At 45.6% G+C, this 22911-nt stretch overlaps 1 protein-coding gene across 3 annotated transcripts in view; it reads left to right on the top strand.

The window, feature by feature from the left end:
• NLGN2 (neuroligin 2) overlaps positions 1-22911 on the top strand; it is a 297004-nt gene that overhangs the window by 72433 nt on the left and 201660 nt on the right. For all 3 annotated transcript variants that reach the window (XM_073572928.1, XM_073572944.1, XM_073572935.1), the window contains exon 2: positions 7122-8034. In XM_073572928.1, coding sequence (XP_073429029.1) covers positions 7617-8034 — 418 coding nt within the window. In that variant the 5' untranslated portion in view covers positions 7122-7616. The remainder of the gene's footprint in view (positions 1-7121; positions 8035-22911) is intronic.

Below are 22911 nucleotides of genomic sequence, written 5' to 3' on the forward strand. Positions count from 1 at the left end.
GAGACAGAGCTAATAGATTTTTATCATTTATTTCCAAAATGTGGGCAGTAATTACATAGATAAAAGTTGCTATAAAGTTGAGACATTAAATATGTACAATGCAAATATATGAAAACAACAAGGATTAAAAGGCAGCGTAACACTTACATGTGCTTAGGTGGTATTAGGCAGACCATGTGGGGGAAAGAAGGCGGAGCCACACGTCTCCACTCATCTGGGGTTCTTGTCAGCACGGACTCTGTAGCTCCAACTGAGCTCATTGTGCTCTCGCATCCCTTATGGTCTTGGCTGGGTGACCTCAGCAAAAGGGGCCGGCTGGGGAGGTCCCACCCCCCTACTCTCTAAGTTGAAATTTTACTAAAAACTTATAATAACTATAACTGAACGGGGGAAGCTCGTATAAACTCACAAAGGGTGTCATTGTTTGTGGTTTATCGAACCTAACAAGACAACATCAAATATGCCATAATTAAGGCATTCCATTTGGGAGCAATCCATATCTCAATTTCTGAAGGTCCGAGAACTTCGCAAGAGCCACGGTAGGGAAGCCGAGTCCGCGCAGATCACAGAAATGTCCGTTTCGTTTTTCTGTCACGGCCGGAGCTTCTCTTAATATTTCTCATAGTTTTACTCAGCCGCATGGTTGAGAACAATAGGGGGAATCTTCTTCCTGACTGAGCAGGGAGGGGGGAAGGCTACAAGAGGAAATGGACATTATCATGTTTCAGATGCAGGCAGAGAGCACACACACAGACAGGTGTAAGAGGAGAGGGGGGCTGCAGCTGTGTGACAAAGGGATTTTCTAGAATGTTCCAGAAACATATCTACGGTACATTACAGATGGATCAAGTCTTGAATTCCAGACAGCGACTCTAGTCGTTTTCTTTGTTTCTGTCGATTTTGGGTAACAGGTGTTTTTCATTTACTCTGTTTGTCTATCCTATCACCTTTTGGGTGTAAGCTGTACATACCTTCGTTTACTGGTGTTTCCTGGTGTTGATAGACTTTGTTGGATTCATTCACTTTGCTGTAGTTTGTGTTGGTTGCAGTTGTTTTGTGTGTGATTCCTGAACTTCTTAGGAAACTGTTTCTCTGGAGATTCTAGGAGCTGCTAAGGACATTCATTGTAAGCGGCCGTCGAGTGGGGTTACCATTGCGTTATCTTAGGATGCCAACCTCTAATGTCAGCAGAGACAAACCAGGGTCAGAGAAGGGCTTTCCCTTGTCTGAACAGGCACCTGTCAGGTTCAGATATTTGTCTCCCATTTTTGTACGTTATCCATGTGAATCTACTTTGGCAGTCGTAACACTCCATCACTCAGCTTGACACCTTCCTCTTTATGAGAGTCACAGATCCTTCATCTCTACTCATGGTCTGTAGTAGCACCAGCATGATCTCCTAGACCACGCCACTGAGTTCCTCACTGTTCTTACAGAACATCCTGTCTTGTGTTTGGGTTTTTGGGCTTTCCAATACCTTGGTTGTGGTCTGCACTAACTCTTGACTGGTTTTCCTCCACTTTTCCAAGTATAATGGTCGTAATCATTGAGATGGCTCTTCTGATAGTGTACACAATATAATATGGCTGGTGTCCAGACCTCTTTAGATGAAGCCTTTCACAATGGTGTAAAAGCCCTGCACATCCTTCTCGCCTCATGCTCTTGCGGTAATTTTACCTCTATATTCTTTAGTACTGTCCTCATCTATATGCCATAAATCTTCTCGTTCTGAGGTCTAACATCTCATAAAAGTTCTCATCATCCTATTTGGGACAGCTGTAAACAAATAGATTTTTATCCACACCAATGGTTGAAGAAACATCTGCCCATCTTTATATTTTAAAGGAGGGGCTATCACTTGCAATGAATATGTATTTTTTTACTCAGCTTAAATCCCATCATTCTTATGAATCTGGCCCTGTTTTAAGTTTATTTCTACATATCTCAGTTCGTGAAATATGGATCCTTTACCTGTATTCAAATCTAGTCTTTTTATCCAAGTGGGTGTGGTATTCAAGAAGCCACCCACAGAGAAGAGTTCAGGTCTACGTCAACTTGGACAAGAAGACTAGATATATATGCAAGGAAATTGAGTCCATATCTCAGGAACGGAGAAGCGCAGACCGAGTCTCCCGTGCCCACTGCATCCCTCCTTGCTCTCCTCCCTTTCCCCCTCAGTGTCACATACCCGCTGTATGCTTCCTCGCTCTCTTCACTTCCCGCATCAGCCTCCCATACCTGCTGCATCCCTCCTTGCGCTCCTACGTTTCCCCCTCGAACGTACCTGCTGCATCCCTCGATCTCCTCACTTTCCCCCTCCATCTCCTGTACCCACTGCATTCCTCCTCACTCTCCTCCCTTTTCCTCTAAGTTTCCCGTACCCATTGCATCTCTCCTCGCTCTCCTTCCTTTCCCCCTCAATTTCCCTTACCCACTGCATCCCTCCTTGCTCTCCTCACTTTCCCTTTTGACCTCAGTCTCCCATGAATGCTGCATCCTTCCTCACTCTCCTCCTTTTCCTCCTGTGATGCAGCAGCAAAAAAGGCAAATGCAATTCTAGGATGTATTAACAGAAGCATACAGTCTAGATCACGTGAAGTCATTATTTCCCTCTACTCCTCTTTGGTCAGACCTCATCTGGAATATTGTGTTCAGTTTTGGGCACCACATTTTAAAAAAAACATCAACAAACTGGAGCAAGTTCAGAAAAGAGCGACCAGAATGGTGACCGGTCTGCAAACCCTGTCTTATGAGGAAAGGTTGCAGGATTTGGGATTGCTGAGTTTGCAAAAGAGAAGACTGAGAGGAGACTTAATAGCTGTCTACAAATATCTAAAGGGCTGTCACATTGTAGAAGGATCAACTTTATTCTCATTTGCACAAGGAAAGACTAGAAGCAATGGGATGAAACTGAATGGGAGGAGACACAGATTAGATATTAGAAAAAACTTTTTGACAGAGTGATCAATGAGTGGAACAGGCTGCCACGAGAGCTGGTGAGTTCTCCTTCAATGGAAGCCTTCAAACAGAGGCTGGACAGACATCTGACTGGGATGATTTAGCAAATCCTGCTTTGAGCAGGGGGTTGGACCAGATGGCCCAGGAGGTCCCTTCCAACTCTACGATTCTATGATTCTATGATTCTCTCAGTCTCCAGTACCCGATGCATACCTCCTAGGTCTCCTCACTTTTCCCATCAGTTTCCCGTACCCGCTGCATCCCTCCTTGCTCTCCTCACTTTCCCTTTTGATCTCCTATACACACTGCATCTTTATTTGTTCTCATTTCTTTCCCCTCAGTCTCCTGTACCCACTGCATTCCCCTCGATCTCCAGTATCCGCTGCATCCCTCCTTGCTCTTCTCTTTCCCCCTCGATATTCCGTACCCGCTGCATCACTCCTCATTCTTTTTCCTTTCGCCTTCAGTCTCCCTTACCCACTGTATCTCTCCTCGCTCTGTTTTCTTTCCCCCTCAGTCTGTAAACACTGCATCCCTCCTCCCTCTCCGCTCTTCCACCCTCAACCTCACATTCCTGCTGCATCTCTCCTTGTTGTCCTCCGTTTTCCTTCAGTCTCCCGTACCCATTGCATCCCTCCTTACTCTCCTCACTTTCCCCCACGATCTCCCGTACCCACTGTATCCCTCCTCGCCCTCCTCCCTTTCCCCCTCAGTCTCCCGTACTCATTGCATCCCTCCTTGCTCTCCTCACTTTCCCCCACGATCTCCCGTACCCACTGTATCCCTCCTCGCCCTCCTCCCTTTCCCCCTCAGTCTCCCGTACTCATTGCATCCCTCCTTGCTCTCCTCACTTTCCCCCACGATCTCCCGTACCCACTGTATCCCTCCTCGCCCTCCTCCCTTTCCCCCTCAGTCTCCCGTACTCAATGCATCCCTCCTTGCTCTCCTCACTTTCCCCCACGATCTCCCGTACCCACTGTATCCCTCCTCGCCCTCCTCCCTTTCCCCCTCAGTCTCCCGTACTCGTTGCATCCCTCCTTGCTCTCCTCACTTTCCCCCACGATCTCCCGTACCCACTGTATCCCTCCTCGCCCTCCTCCCTTTCCCCCTCAGTCTCCCGTACTCAATGCATCCCTCCTTGCTCTCCTCACTTTCCCCCACGATCTCCCGTACCCACTGTATCCCTCCTCGCCCTCCTCCCTTTCCCCCTCAGTCTCCCGTACTCGTTGCATCCCTCCTTGCTCTCCTCACTTTCCCCCACAATCTCCCGTACCCACTGTATCCCTCCTCCCTTTCCCCCTCAGTCTCCCTCACATTCACTAATTATAAGTTTGTTACTATAATTGTCGGATTCCAAACTATAAACAGAAGGAACAGTTTAATTAAATAAATGATCCTGTTCATTACGATCTGGAAAAAGCGGTCTGAAAAGGAAGAGCAAGGGGGGAGGGGAAGGAGACGAGCCAGCGGCTAGGTAGGGGGCGGCTGATGTAGAAGTTCATGACGGATTGTGCGGAGACAGAGGTTTCCATATTGATGTCTCCAGCAGTGAGATTTCAATCTAACGAGAACAAGAAGCACCTAAAAAAAAATGCCATCAGAGCTGAAAAAACAAAAATTGTCTTATCGAGGATTCCTCAGGGTGATATTTAGTTAGTTCATATGATGGGGAAAATTAAGTATAGTACCGCTTCGGCACAAGGAGGGTTGCAGGGTTCAGTACAAGGCAAGAGGAACATACGGTATCACACAAGGTAGAAAGGCCGCAGGGTACCTAGCAAGAACCAGAGGGACCCAGTGTACTGGTAAAGATAGAAGGATGCAGGGCATCAGTAAAGGAAGAAGGATACAGGGTACTGGATAAGAATAGGGACACAGGGTACTGGTGAACTACAGACCAGTCTCCCCTTCATCTCTAAACTCTTGGGGCGCCTAGTCTACTGCCGCCTTACCCGTTACCTCTCCACTCACTCCCTCCTAGACCCTTCGCAGTCTGGCTTCCGCCCCCTACATTCGACTGAAACTGCACTCATCAAAGTGACCAATGACCTTCTGACAGCAAAACGTAACTGTGACCACTCTGCTCATTCTTCTCGACCTTTCTGCAGCTTTCGACACTGTTGACCACCATCTCCTACTTTCTAGGCTCCAGTCACTAGGAATTAAGGACATCGCTCTCTCCTGGTTCTCTTCCTATCTTTCTGACCGCTCCTTCAGTGTTTTGTTCTCTGGCTCCACGTCATCTCCTCTTCCTCTTGCTGTCGGGGTACCTCAGGGCTCAGTCTTTGGCCCCCTTCTCTTCTCTCTCTACACGGCACCAATTGGACAGACCATCAGCAGATTTGGCTTTCAGTACCATCTTTATGCTGATGACACACAACTATACCCGTCATCCCCTGACCTTACCCCCGCTGTACTACAGAACGCCAGTGATTGTCTGTCCGCAGTCTCCAACGTCATGTCCGCTCTCTATCTGAAAGTCAACCTCTCCAAAACTGAACTTCTTCTGCTCCCGCCATCTACTAACCTCCCTAAATCTGACTTTTCCCTCTCCGTGGGTGGCACCACAATAACACCCCGGCAGCAGGCGCGCTATCTGGGTGTTATGTTTGACACCAATCTCTCCATATACAATGTCTTGCTGCCTACACCTAAAGAACATCTCCAGAATTCTCCCTTTTCTCACCATGAAAACAACAAAAGCCCTCACTGTCGCCCTGATCCACTCCCGCCTGGACTACTGCAATGCACTATTAATTGGCCTCCCCGCTACTCGACTTTCCCCTCTCCAGTCCATACTTAATGCAGCAGCCAGGGTCATCTACCTGGCTAATTGGTACTCGGACGCGTCCACTCTTCGTCAGTCCTTACACTGGCTGCCCATTCATTATAGGGTCCAATTCAAAGTACTTGTTCTCACCCACAAAGCTCTCCACAGTGCGGTACCCCCCTACATCTCCTCCCTCATTTCTGACTATTGGCCTAACCGACCGCTGCGCTCTGCAAACGACTTTCACCTGACCTCTGCACTAATCCGCACCTCCCACTCCCGACTCCAAGACTTCTCCCGTGCTGCTCCTATCCTCTGGAATGCTCTACCCCAAGAAATTAGGACTATCCACAATTTGCATAGTTTTAGGCGTTCCCTCAAAACACATTTGTTCAGAGCGGCCTATCACATTCACTAATCAAAGTCTTTCTATGTGTAAGTGTGCGTGTGTAGCCCATTCACTATATCCATCCATCCCTCACTCCCTCAAGATGGCTGGACCTTCATTGTAAATACATCATTGTATATACGCCCCTGTACTCTGTATCTCCCCCACCTCATTGTAGATTCTAAGCTCTCACCAGCAGGGGCGGCTTATTTTACTTTAATTATTGGATTGTTAGCGTTGTTACTTATGACTTGTGTTTTGAAACTGTTAAGCGCTGCGGAATATGTTGGCGCTATATAAATAAAGATTATTATTATTATTATAAAGATTATTATTAAGGGTGCCGGGCAAGAGAGAGGGACACAGGGCATCAGTAAATGAAGAAGGATACAGGGTACTGGATAAGCATAGGGACGCAGGGTACTGGTAAAGGTAGAAGGACCCAGGGTGCCAGGCAAGAGAGAGGGATGCAGGGTACTGGTGAAAGGAGAAGGATACAGGGTAGCTGATAAGCATAGGGATGCAGGGTACTGGTGAAAGGAGAAGGATACAGGGTAGCTGATAAGCATAGGGACACAGGGTACAGGTATAGGGAGAAGGACGCTGAGTTGTAGGCAAGTGGGATTGATGCAGGGTACCAATAAAGGTAGGAGGATGTGGGGTATCGGGCAAGTGAGAGGGACACAGGGTACAAGTAAAGGGAGAAGGAAGCAGGGTACTGAATAAGCGAGAGTAACGCAGGGTTCAGGTAAAGGGAGAAGGTCACAGTACCGGTAAAAGAGAAACTGCGCAAGTGGGAGGGACGCAGGGTATCAGAAAAGGGTGTAGGATGTAGGGTATCAGACAAAAGTCACGGACACAGGGTACCGGTAAAGGTAAATTGACGTGGGGTACCAGGCAAATGCGGATACTGGTAAAGGCTGAAGGTCGCAGGGTACCGGGCTGGGAGGTAGTTTCCTTCCAGTTTTCTTCATTCTGTTGAGTTGTCCTGTTGTCTCTTCCCAGGTCCTTCAATGTGGCACTCGAGGAGATCTGGTGGTGGCTCCTTGCCCTGCGCCTGGGTCAGAGATGGAACGTAACAGAGTGGCGGCCCCGTCTCCCATCCTACAGATGTCCGCTTCTCTTCTGTCTGATCCTTCTGCACTGGCCTTGTTCCTGTAGAGAGGCGATTCTTTTTTCCTTTGGAGTGGGGACATCTGTGGTCCCCGTCATGTACGCTGCTTTTCTCCTATGGTTGTGACCTGAATCCATCGCCCTATCCCCTAACAGATTTACTTGATTCTTGCCAAATTGGATCTTACTTTTTTTCTGTTTTTCCATTTTTTTAGAACTTCCATAGATTTTATCGGCCATTGACCCTTTCAGGGTAAATATCATCTCTTTAAGTTTCTTTAGTTACCACATTTTTTTCTTTCGGCATCAGCACCTGAGCCACTTTTCTTCTGAAAGTTTTATTTCTCCCGGCCCAAGAATTTCTATCAACTAGCGGCATTTTTCCTCATGGCGCCAGATCTTCGAGCTCCACTGATGCTGTGGCTCCTGGCCGCGTATCCTGCGGAGGGGCAGAAAGTGGACGAAAAGTACCCCGTAGTGAACACCAACTATGGAAAACTGCGTGGAGTGAAGAAAGATCTGAACAACGAGATCTTGGGCCCGGTGGTGCAATACTTGGGGATTCCTTACGCCACCCCTCCGATGGGAGAACGGAGGTTCCAGCCTCCCGAGGCCCCGGCGTCCTGGACGGAGATAAGGAACGCTACAACCTTTGCCCCTGTGTGTCCACAGAACCTACACGGAATGTTACCTGGGATTATGCTGCCCTTATGGTTCACCGAGAACATGGATGTGGTGGCGGGATATGTACAAAACCAGAGCGAAGACTGTCTGTACCTCAACATCTACGTCCCCCTGGAAGATGGTGAGATTGTGTATTACGGAGATGTGCACAACATGGCGACATGTGTTACACGCATGGCTCACACTCGACACACGGGGGAGAGGAGTGCACGGTGCAGAGGACGACGGACTGATACTGCCCCCTACTGATAGTATACAGACCCCCAACGTCACATAGGTAGGGGTAATGTCTGAGGGTGACAGCCACTAAGAAGGCAATAGTCAGCTTCTGTGTATCCGAGCGCAGCCGCCGTATCCAACTAATGACAGTATACAGTGTGTACAGGACAGCGAGTATACGGCTCTAGCTAGTAATGGCATACAGTGTATACTGGACAGCAAGTATACGGCTCTACATAGTGATGGTATACAGTGTATACTGGACAGCGAGTATACGGCTCTACATAGTGATGGTAAACAGTGTGTACAGGACAGCGAGTATATGGCTCTACATAGTGATGGTATACAGTGTATACTGGACAGCGAGTATACGGCTCTACATAGTGATGGTATTCAGTGTGTACAGGACAGCGAGTATACGGCTCTACATAGTGATGGTATACAGTGTGTACAGGACAGCGAGTATACGGCTCTACATAGTGATGGTATACAGTGTATACAGGACAGCGAGTATACGGCTCTACATAGTGATGGTATACAGTGTATACTGGACAGCGAGTATACGGCTTTACATAGTGATGGTATTCAGTGTGTACAGGACAGCGAGTATACGGCTCTACATAGTGATGGTATACAGTGTGTACAGGACAGCGAGTATACGGCTCTACATAGTGATGGTATACAGTGTGTACAGGACAGCGAGTATACGGCTCTACATAGTGATGGTATACAGTGTGTACAGGACAGCGAGTATACGGCTCTACATAGTGATGGTATACAGTGTGTACAGGACAGCGAGTATACGGCTCTACATAGTGATGGTATACAGTGTACACAGGACAGCGAGTATACGGCTCTACATAGTGATGGTATACAGTGTATACAGGACAGCGAGTATACGGCTCTACATAGTGATGGTATTCAGTGTGTACAGGACAGCGAGTATACGGCTCTACATAGTGATGGTATACAGTGTATACAGGACAGCGAGTATACGGCTCTACATAGTGATGGTATACAGTGTGTACAGGACAGCGAGTATACGGCTCTACATAGTGATGGTATACAGTGTGTACAGGACAGCGAGTATACGGCTCTACATAGTGATGGTATACAGTGTATACAGGACAGCGAGTATACGGCTCTACATAGTGATGGTATACAGTGTGTACAGGACAGCGAGTATACGGCTCTACATAGTGATGGTATACAGTGTATACTGGATAGCGAGTATATGGCTCTACATAGTGATGGTATACAGTGTACACAGGACAGCGAGTATACGGCTCTACATAGTGATGGTATACAGTGTATACTGGACAGCGAGTATATTGGTCTACATAGTGATGGTATACAGTGTATACAGAGCAGCGAGTATACGGCTCTACATAGTGATGGTATACAGTGTATACAGGGCAGCGACTATACGGCTCTACATAGTGATGGTATACAGTGTGTACAGGACAGCGAGTATACGGCTCTACCTAGTAATGGTATACAGTGTGTACATGACAGCGAGTATACGGCTCTACATAGTGATGGTATACAGTGTATACTGGACAGCGAGTATACGACTCTACATAGTGATGGTATACAGTGTATACTGGACAGCGAGTATACGGCTCTACATATTGATGGAATACAATGTACACAGAACAGTGAGTATACGGCGCTACATAGTGATGGTATACAGTGTATACTGGACAGCGAGTATACGGCTCTACATAGTGATGGTATACAGTGTGTACAGGACAGCGAGTATACGACTCTACATAGTGATGGTATACAGTGTGTACAGGACAGCGAGTATACGGCTCTACATAGTGATGGTATACAGTGTGTACAGGACAGCGAGTATACGGCTCTACATAGTGATGGTATACAGTGTATACAGGGCAGCGAGTATACGGCTCTACATAGTGATGGTATACAGTGTGTACAGGACAGCGAGTATATGGCTCTACATAGTGATGGTATACAGTGTACACAGGACAGCGAGTATACGGCTCTACATAGTGATGGTATACAGTGTATACAGGGCAGCGAGTATACGGCTCTACATAGTGATGGTATACAGTGTATACAGGACAGCGACTATACGGCTCTACATAGTGATGGTATACAGTGTGTACAGGACAGCGAGTATACGGCTCTACCTAGTAATGGTATACAGTGTATACTGGACAATGCATATACGGTTCTACATAGTGATGGTATACAGTGTGTACAGGATAGCGAGTATACGGCTCTACATAGTGATGGTATACAGTGTACACAGGACAGCGAGTATACGGCTCTACATAGTGAAGGTATACAGTGTATACAGGGCAGCGACTATACGGCTCTACATAGTGATGGTATACAGTGTGTACAGGACAGCGAGTATACGGCTCTACATAGTGATGGTATACAGTGTATACAGGACAGCGAGTATACGGCTCTACATAGTGATGGTATACAGTGTACACAGGACAGCGAGTATACGGCTCTACATAGTGATGGTATACAGTGTATACAGGACAGCAAGTATACGGCTCTACATACTGATGGTATACAGTGTATACTGGACAATGCATATACGGCTCTACATAGTGATGGTATACAGTGTATACAGGACAGCGAGTATACGGCTCTACATAGTGATGGTATACAGTGTACACATGACAGTGAGTATACGGCTCTACATAGTGATGGTATACAGTGTATACTGGATAGCGAGTATATGGCTCTACATAGTGATGGTATACAGTGTACACAGGACAGCGAGTATACGGCTCTACATAGTGATGGTATACAGTGTATACTGGACAGCGAGTATATTGGTCTACATAGTGATGGTATACAGTGTATACAGAGCAGCGAGTATACGGCTCTACATAGTGATGGTATACAGTGTATACAGGGCAGCGACTATACGGCTCTACATAGTGATGGTATACAGTGTACACAGGACAGCGAGTATACGGCTCTACATAGTGATGGTATACAGTGTATACAGGAGAGCGACTATACGGATCTACATAGTGATGTTATACAGTGTGTACAGGACAGCGAGTATACGGCTCTACCTAGTAATGGTATACAGTGTGTACATGACAGCGAGTATACGACTCTACATAGTGATGGTATACAGTGTATACTGGACAGCGAGTATACGGCTCTACATATTGATGGAATACAATGTACACAGAACAGTGAGTATACGGCGCTACATAGTGATGGTATACAGTGTATACTGGACAGCGAGTATACGGCTCTACATAGTGATGGTATACAGTGTGTACAGGACAGCGAGTATACGACTCTACATAGTGATGGTATACAGTGTGTACAGGACAGCGAGTATACGGCTCTACCTAGTGATGGTATACAGTGTATACAGGACAGCGAGTATACGGCTCTACATAGTGATGGTATACAGTGTATACAGGACAGCGAGTATACGGCTCTACATAGTGATGGTATACAGTGTGTACAGGACAGCGAGTATACGGCTCTACATAGTGATGGTATACAGTGTATACAGGACAGCGAGTATATGGCTCTACATAGTGATGGTATACAGTGTACACAGGACAGCGAGTATACGGCTCTACATAGTGATGGTATACAGTGTGTACAGGACAGCGAGTATACGACTCTACATAGTGATGGTATACAGTGTGTACAGGACAGCGAGTATACGGCTCTACCTAGTGATGGTATACAGTGTATACAGGACAGCGAGTATATGGCTCTACATAGTGATGGTATACAGTGTATACAGGAGAGCGACTATACGGATCTACATAGTGATGTTATACAGTGTGTACAGGACAGCGAGTATACGGCTCTACCTAGTAATGGTATACAGTGTGTACATGACAGCGAGTATACGACTCTACATAGTGATGGTATACAGTGTATACTGGACAGCGAGTATACGGCTCTACATATTGATGGAATACAATGTACACAGAACAGTGAGTATACGGCGCTACATAGTGATGGTATACAGTGTATACTGGACAGCGAGTATACGGCTCTACATAGTGATGGTATACAGTGTGTACAGGACAGCGAGTATACGACTCTACATAGTGATGGTATACAGTGTGTACAGGACAGCGAGTATATGGCTCTACATAGTGATGGTATACAGTGTATACAGGACAGCGAGTATATGGCTCTACATAGTGATGGTATACAGTGTATACAGGACAGCGAGTATATGGCTCTACATAGTGATGGTATACAGTGTACACAGGACAGTGAGTATACGGATCTACATAGTGATGGTATACAGTGTGTACAGGACAGTGAGTGTACGAATCTACATAGTGATGGTATACAGTGTATACAGGACAGAGAAAATACGGCTCTACATAGTGGTGGTATGCAGTGTGTACAGGACAGCGAGTATACGGATCTACATACTGATGGTATACAGTGTATTCTGGACAGCGAGTATACGGCTCTACATAGTGATGGTATACAGTATGTACAAGACAGTGAGTATACGGATCTACATATTGATGGTATACAGTGTGTACAGGACAGCGAGTATACGGCTCTACATAGTGGTGGTATACAGTGTGTACAGGACAGCGAGTATACGGATCTACATACTGATGGTATACAGTGTACACAGGACAGCGAGTATACGGATCTACATAGTGATGGTATACAGTGTATTCTGGACAGCGAGTATACGGCTCTACATAGTGATGGTATACAGTATGTACAGGACAGTGAGTATACGGATCTACATATTGATGGTATACAGTGTGTACAGGACAGTGAGTATACGGATCTACATATTGATGGTATACAGTATGTACAGGACAGTGAGTATATGGCTCTACATAGTGATGGTATACAGTGTATTCTGGACAGCGAGTATACGGCTCTACATAGTGATGGTATACAGTATGTACAGGACAGTGAGTATACGGATCTACATATTGATGGTATACAGTGTGTACAGGACAGTGAGTATACGGATCTACATATTGATGGTATACAGTATGTACAGGACAGCGAGTATACGGATCTACATAGTGATGGTATACAGTGTATTCTGGACAGCGAGTATACGGCTCTACATAGTGATGGTATACAGTATGTACAGGACAGTGAGTATACGGATCTACATATTGATGGTATACAGTGTGTACAGGACAGTGAGTATACGGATCTACATATTGATGGTATACAGTGTGTACAGGACAGCGAGTATACGGCTCTACATAGTGATGGTATACAGTATGTACAGGACAGTGAGTATACGGCTCTACATAGTGATGGTATACAGTATGTACAGGACAGTGAGTATATGGCTCTACATAGTGATGGTATACAGTGTGTACAGGACAGTGAGTGTACGAATCTACATAGTGATGGTATACAGTGTATACAGGACAGAGAAAATACGGCTCTACATAGTGGTGGTATGCAGTGTGTACAGGACAGCGAGTATACGGATCTACATACTGATGGTATACAGTGTACACATGACAGCGAGTATACGGATCTACATAGTGATGGTATACAGTGTATTCTGGACAGCGAGTATACGGCTCTACATAGTGATGGTATACAGTATGTACAGGACAGTGAGTATACGGATCTACATATTGATGGTATACAGTGTACACATGACAGCGAGTATACGGATCTACATAGTGATGGTATACAGTGTGTACAGGACAGCGAGTATACGGCTCTACATAGTGATGGTATACAGTGTATACTGGACAGCGAGTATACGGATCTACATAGTGATGGTATACAGTGTGTACAGGACAGCGAGTATACGGCTCTACATAGTGATGGTATACAGTGTGTACAGGACAGTGAGTGTACGAATCTACATAGTGATGGTATACAGTGTATACAGGACAGCGAGTATACGGCTCTACATAGTGATGGTATACAGTGTATACAGGACAGCGAGTATACGGATCTACATATTGATGGTATACAGTGTGTACAGGACAGCGAGTATACGGCTCTACATAGTGATGGTATACAGTGTATACAGGACAGCGAGTATACGGCTCTACATAGTGATGGTATACAGTGTACACAGGACAGCGAGTATACGACTCTACATAGTGATGGTATACAGTGTATACAGGACAGCGAGTATACGGCTCTACATATTGATGGAATACAATGTACACAGAACAGTGAGTATACGGCTCTACATAGTGATGGTATACAGTGTGTACAGGACAGCGAGTATACGGCTCTACATAGTGATGGTATACAGTGTATACAGGACAGCGAGTATACGGCTCTACATAGTGATGGTATACAGTGTACACAGGACAGCAAGTATACGACTCTACATAGTGATGGTATACAGTGTACACATGACAGCGAGTATACGGATCTACATATTGATGGTATACAGTGTGTACAGGACAGCGAGTATACGGCTCTACATAGTGATGGTATACAGTGTGTACAGGACAGTGAGTGTACGAATCTACATAGTGATGGTATACAGTGTGTACAGGACAGCGAGTATACGGCTCTACATAGTGATGGTATACAGTGTATACAGGACAGCGAGTATACGGCTCTACATAGTGATGGTATACAGTGTATACAGGACAGCGAGTATATGGCTCTACATAGTGATGGTATACAGTGTACACAGGACAGCGAGTATACGGATCTACATAGTGATGGTATACAGTGTGTACAGGATAGCGAGTATACGGATCTACATAGTGATGGTATACAGTGTACACAGGACAGCGAGTATACGGCTCTACATAGTGATGGTATACAGTGTACACAGGACAGCGAGTATATGGCTCTACATAGTGATGGTATACAGTGTACACAGGACAGCGAGTATACGGATCTACATAGTGATGGTATACAGTGTGTACAGGACAGCGAGTATATGGCTCTACATAGTGATGGTATACAGTGTACACAGGACAGCGAGTATACGGCTCTACATAGTGATGGTATACAGTGTGTACAGGATAGCGAGTATACGGCTCTACATAGTGATGGTATACAGTGTATACAGGACAGCGAGTATATGGCTCTACATAGTGATGGTATACAGTGTATACAGGACAGCGAGTATATGGCTCTACATAGTGATGGTATACAGTGTACACAGGACAGCGAGTATACGGATCTACATAGTGATGGTATACAGTGTGTACAGGATAGCGAGTATACGGCTCTACATAGTGATGTTATACAGTGTGTACAGGATAGCGAGTATACGGCTCTACATAGTGATGTTATACAGTGTGTACAGGACAGCGAGTATATGGCTCTACATAGTGATGGTATACAGTGTACACAGGACAGCGAGTATACGGCTCTACATAGTGATGGTATACAGTGTGTACAGGATAGCGAGTATACGGCTCTACATAGTGATGGTATACAGTGTATACAGGACAGCGAGTATATGGCTCTACATAGTGATGGTATACAGTGTATACAGGACAGCGAGTATATGGCTCTACATAGTGATGGTATACAGTGTACACAGGACAGCGAGTATACGGATCTACATAGTGATGGTATACAGTGTGTACAGGATAGCGAGTATACGGCTCTACATAGTGATGTTATACAGTGTGTACAGGACAGCGAGTATATGGCTCTACATAGTGATGGTATACAGTGTACACAGGATAGCGAGTATACGGATCTACATAGTGATGGTATACAGTGTATACAGGACAGCGAGTATATGGCTCTACATAGTGATGGTATACAGTGTACACAGGATAGCGAGTATACGGATCTACATAGTGATGGTATACAGTGTACACAGGACAGCGAGTATACGGCTCTACATAGTGATGGTATACAGTGTACACAGGACAGCGAGTATACGGCTCTACATAGTGATGGTATACAGTGTACACAGGACAGCGAGTATACGGATCTACATAGTGATGGTATACAGTGTGTACAGGATAGCGAGTATACGGCTCTACATAGTGATGTTATACAGTGTGTACAGGACAGCGAGTATACGGATCTACATAGTGATGGTATACAGGACAGCGAGTATACGGCTCTATATAGTGATGGTATACAGTGTATACAGGACAGCGAGTATACGGCTCTACATAGTGATGGTATACAGTGTGTACAGGACAGCGAGTATACGGATCTACCTAGTAATGGTATACAGGACAGCGAGTATACGGCTCTATATAGTGATGGTATACAGTGTACACAGGACAGCGAGTATACGGCTCTACATAGTGATGGTATACAGTGTACACAGGACAGCGAGTATACGGCTCTACAAAGTGATGGTATACAGTGTATACAGGACAGCGAGTATACGGCTCTACATAGTAATGGTATACTGTGTATACAGGACAGCGAGTATACGGCTCTATATAGTGATGGTATACAGTGTATACAGGACAGCGAGTATACGGCTCTACATAGTGATGGTATACAGTGTATACAGGACAGCGAGTATACGGCTCTACATAGTGATGGTATACAGTGTACACAGGACAGCGAGTATACGGCTCTACAAAGTGATGGTATACAGTGTGTACAGGACAGCGAGTATGCGGATCTACATAGTGATGGTATACAGTGTGTACAGGACAGCGAGTATACGGCTCTACATAGTGATGGTATACAGTGTATACAGGACAGCGAGTATACGGCTCTACATAGTGATGGTATACAGTGTGTACAGGACAGCGAGTATACGGCTCTACATAGTGATGGTATACAGTGTGTACAGGACAGCGAGTATACGGATCTACATAGTGATGGTATACAGGACAGCGAGTATACGGCTCTACATGGTGATGGTACACAGTGTATACAGGACAGCGAGTATACGGCTCTACATAGTGATGGTATACAGTGTGTACAGGACAGCGAGTATACGGCTCTACATAGTGATGGTATACAGTGTGTACAGGACAGCGAGTATACGGATCTACATAGTGATGGTATACAGGACAGCGAGTATACGGCTCTACATGGTGATGGTACACAGTGTATACAGGACAGTGAGTATACGGCTCTACATAGTGATGGTATACAGTGTGTACAGGACAGCGAGTATACGGCTCTACATAGTGATGGTATACAGTGTGTACAGGACAGCGAGTATACGGCTCTACATAGTGATGGTATACAGTGTGTACAGGACAGCGAGTATACGGCTCTACATAGTGATGGTATACAGTGTGTACAGGACAGCGAGTATACGGCTCTACATGGTGATGGTACACAGTGTACACAGGACAGCGAGTATACGGCTCTACATAGTGATGGTATACAGTGTGTACAGGACAGCGAGTATACGGCTCTACATAGTGATGGTATACAGTGTATACATGACAGTGAGTATACGGCTCTACATAGTGATGGTATACAGTGTATACAGGACAGCGAGTATACGGCTCTACATAGTGATGGTATACAGTGTGTACAGGACAGCGAGTATACGGCTCTACATAGTGATGGTATACAGTGTGTTCATGACAGCGAGTATACGGCTCTACATAGTGATGGTATACAGTGTACACAGGACAGCGAGTATACGGCTCTACATAGTGATGGTATACAGTGTATACATGACAGCGAGTATACGGCTCTACATAGTGATGGTATACAGTGTGTACATGACAGCGAGTATACGACTCTACATAGTGATGGTATACAGTGTATACAGGACAGCGAGTATACGGATCTACATAGTGATGGTATACAGTGTATACAGAGCAGCGAGTATACGACTCTACATAGTGATGGTATACAGTGTGTACAGGACAGCGAGTATACGGATCTACATAGTGATGGTATACAGGACAGCGAGTATACGGCTCTACATGGTGATGGTACACAGTGTATACAGGACAGCGAGTATACGGCTCTACATAGTGATGGTATACAGTGTATACATGACAGTGAGTATACGGCTCTACATAGTGATGGTATACAGTGTGTTCATGACAGCGAGTATACGGCTCTACATAGTGATGGTATACAGTGTATACAGGACAGCGAGTATATGGCTCTACATAGTGATGGTATACAGTGTATACAGAGCAGCGAGTATACGACTCTACATAGTGATGGTATACAGTGTGTTCATGACAGCGAGTATACGACTCTACATAGTGATGGTATACAGTGTATACAGGACAGCGAGTATATGGCTCTACATAGTGATGGTATACAGTGTATACAGAGCAGCGAGTATACGACTCTACATAGTGATGGTATACAGTGTGTACAGGACAGCGAGTATACGGATCTACATAGTGATGGTATACAGGACAGCGAGTATACGGCTCTACATGGTGATGGTACACAGTGTATACAGGACAGCGAGTATACGGCTCTACATAGTGATGGTATACAGTGTATACATGACAGTGAGTATACGGCTCTACATAGTGATGGTATACAGTGTGTTCATGACAGCGAGTATACGGCTCTACATAGTGATGGTATACAGTGTACACAGGACAGCGAGTATACGGCTCTACATAGTGATGGTATACAGTGTGTACAGGACAGCGAGTATATGGCTCTACATAGTGATGGTATACAGTGTATACAGGACAGCGAGTATACGGCTCTACATAGTGATGGTATACAGTGTACACAGGACAGCGAGTATACGGCTCTACATAGTGATGGTATACAGTGTGTACAGGACAGCGAGTATACGGATCTACCTAGTGATGTTATACAGGACAGCGAGTATACGGCTCTACATAGTGATGGTATACAGTGTACACAGGACATCGAGTATACGGCTCTACAAAGTGATGGTATACAGTGTATACAGGACAGCGAGTATGCGGATCTACATAGTGATGGTATACAGTGTGTACTGGACAACGAGTATACGGCTCTACATAGTGATGGTATACAGTGTGTACAGGACAGCGAGTATACGGCTCTACATAGTGATGGTATACAGTGTATACTGGACAACGAGTATACGGCTCTACATAGTGATGGTATACAGTGTGTACAGGACAGCGAGTATACGGCTCTACATAGTGATGGTATACAGTGTATACTGGACAACGAGTATACGGCTCTACATAGTGATGGTATACAGTGTGTACAGGACAGCGAGTATACGGCTCTACATAGTGATGGTACACAGTGTATACATGACAGCGAGTATACGGCTCTACATAGTGATGGTATACAGTGTGTACAGGACAGCGAGTATACGGCTCTACATAGTGATGGTATACAGTGTGTACAGGACAGCGAGTATACGGATCTACATAGTGATGGTATACAGGACAGCGAGTATACGGCTCTACATGGTGATGGTACACAGTGTATACAGGACAGCGAGTATACAGCTCTACATAGTGATGGTATACAGTGTATACATGACAGTGAGTATACGGCTCTACATAGTGATGGTATACAGTGTATACAGGACAGCGAGTATACGGCTCTACATAGTGATGGTATACAGTGTGTACAGGACAGCGAGTATACGGCTCTACATAGTGATGGTATACAGTGTGTTCATGACAGCGAGTATACGGCTCTACATAGTGATGGTATACAGTGTACACAGGACAGCGAGTATACGGCTCTACATAGTGATGGTATACAGTGTATACATGACAGCGAGTATACGGCTCTACATAGTGATGGTATACAGTGTGTACATGACAGCGAGTATACGACTCTACATAGTGATGGTATACAGTGTATACAGAGCAGCGAGTATACGACTCTACATAGTGATGGTATACAGTGTGTACAGGACAGCGAGTATACGGATCTACATAGTGATGGTATACAGGACAGCGAGTATACGGCTCTACATGGTGATGGTACACAGTGTATACAGGACAGCGAGTATACGGCTCTACATAGTGATGGTATACAGTGTATACATGACAGTGAGTATACGGCTCTACATAGTGATGGTATACAGTGTGTTCATGACAGCGAGTATACGGCTCTACATAGTGATGGTATACAGTGTACACAGGACAGCGAGTATACGGCTCTACATAGTGATGGTATACAGTGTGTACAGGACAGCGAGTATATGGCTCTACATAGTGATGGTATACAGTGTATACAGGACAGCGAGTATACGGCTCTACATAGTGATGGTATACAGTGTACACAGGACAGCGAGTATACAGATCTACATAGTGATGGTATACAGTGTGTACAGGACAGCGAGTATACGGATCTACCTAGTGATGTTATACAGGACAGCGAGTATACGGCTCTACATAGTGATGGTATACAGTGTACACATGGTGATGAGTATACAACTCTACATAGTGATGGTATACAGTGTACACATGGTGATGGGTATACAGCTCTACATAGTGATGGTATACAGTGTACACATGGTGATGAGTATACAACTCTACATAGTGATGGTATACAGTGTACATGGTGATGAGTATACAGCTCTACATAGTGATGGTATACAGTGTACACATGGTGATGAGTATATAACTCTACATAGTGATGGTATACAGTGTGTACATGGTGATGAGTATTGTGACGGTGTGTGCAGCAGAGCAGTAAGGGACACCAGGCCGAAGATTAATCCATCGGGATTTATTGAGACAGTGAGTATAGAACATAAGATATCAATAGCGTCTCTTTGAGTCCACAATGAGTCCACACCAAGAGGGAGTCCACGCCAGGTAAAAGACAAAATAATCCTGGGATGAGTTCAATGGCTCCAACAGATGAGGGACATAACACCATACCACGTGGTCGCTTTTAACTCTCCTAACACCGGCACTAGGATCTTGCCTCGGCATAAGGTCCTAGCCCCTGGCCCATCAACACCCAACTGCCTGGGCAAAACGTGTCTATTGTTCTATGTCCTTTGATCCACCCCTCCATGATGGAGTGCTCCCACCTACATTTGACAATGTTGCTAACTTAAGAAATTTCCAGAAGCTACACACTTGTATTGGATAAGTTCTATGCTGAGGAGAACAAAGACAGACTCCCCCCACTGGTGGGTGACTCAGGCCCGATTACATTGCAGTCCAGGGACACAGGCCGGGGGAGGGACACACTGTTACAACCCCTTCCCCCCTCAATTTGTGTACGGACTAGTGACCTCAACAGGTTGCTTGTCAAGTGCACGTAGTCATGGGTAGTCATGGCTGATGTGACACGTGGCTCCTGTCTGGACAATCCATCAGCATTTTGGTGTTGACTGCCTCTTCTTTATTCTATGAGGAAGTTGTAGGGTTGAAGGCCGAGCCCCATTTTACATCTCTGCTTCCTGCACCCACAAATCGACATTGTAGCTCTCCCACATCATTTCCTAGGACAATATCCGCAGACAGGCCACTCAACACCCCAACCACACATTGCTTGACCCCAAAGTCCAGTTCCACACTTGCTTTTGGGATAGTCTTCCATTGGCCTCCAGCTAATTCAATGGTAATCCCAGGTCCATGTTGTATTGCCTCTGGTCTAACCATTCTGGGATCAGCTATGGTGAGAAATGCTCCAGAGTCACAAAAACCAAGATCTCTCCGACCGTACAGCATGACCTCCTGCTTTCTTTGAGGATTAGAGGAGCTTGTGGCCCGCACCCCTGTGTATAGTGTAGGAGGTTTGCACTAGTCGTGTATATACTGTATACAGTGTGTAGTGACTCATGCACCATCTTATTCCCCTGCACATTGTATTTTCCGTGTCCCCGGAGGAGCTCTGATCTCTTTCCGATGTGTGCCGACAATCACATCTCCACATTTGACCATCGTTAACCAGACAAGGGTCACACATACATCGGATGTCCGGAACGTCAGAGACGATTTATAGATTTACAAATAAAAGTGAAATTGTTTCAGAACTCTCTGCTTACATGGAAAATTCCCATAGTAATAAAGGGGCTCTGGTGTTCTGCAATTGTCTCTGAGACTGTGACTGGAGTGGAGGTTAGTCCTGTACATTTAGACCAGTTCTGCCGAGCACCAGTTCCAGACACCCCCTTCTCAGGTTTCTGGGGGTCTCAGTGGTCCGACCTCTAGCAATCAGTAAGTTATATGTCTCCTAAGGGTAGGGGGTAACATCATAGCTCCCAACCTTCCAGGATCCCACGGGACTGTCCTGATTTGGTGGAGCTGATCCGCTGTCCCGGGAGGTCAGGACAATGTCCCGACTTCCACTCACTGTGCAGTGTGTCTGCTGCCATCTTTACTGGTCTGTTCGTCCTCCTTCTCTCCTGACGATGGGCCTCTCTCTACAGAGATGCCCCAGCTGATGACTGGAGGCCAGAGAATACAGGAGGCGTCCGGGACAATGTTCTGTATGTGACGGCTCAGGGTGCTCTGCATCCTTACAGGCACGTTGTGCTGGTACCAGCAGACACTGCTCTATTCTCCACACTATTTCTGTCTCCTTGTGTAATAAGGGAAAAAGTTACTCAGATATTTTTCTTCCTATAAAATTACTAAAAATAATGAAAAACAATTACACTAATTTTTATTGCGCAAATTGGCAAATAAACTCATTTGTGTCCCTGTAATAGTAACGACCCACACAACACAGCAAGCAGATTATTTGTGTTGATCGATAAATGGCGGGATTCATTTTCTCCATTGAATCCAGAAAAATGCAACGACAAGGCCGTGTTCACACAAAGCGTAAATGCTGCACAGAAACTCTGCAGTGTCTACAGTGTTATCTGTCAACCAAAGTGGATGTGATGACATGAGACCTGCACCCCCTGTGCATCTAAAGACCACGTACACTGCACATCTAAAGACCCGGCCCCCTGCACATCTAAAGA

Source organism: Dendrobates tinctorius, unplaced genomic scaffold (genome assembly GCF_039654945.1).
Source record: "Dendrobates tinctorius isolate UK_male_01 unplaced genomic scaffold, ASM3965494v1 ptg000002l, whole genome shotgun sequence".
NCBI classification, from domain to species: Eukaryota; Metazoa; Chordata; class Amphibia; order Anura; family Dendrobatidae; genus Dendrobates; species Dendrobates tinctorius.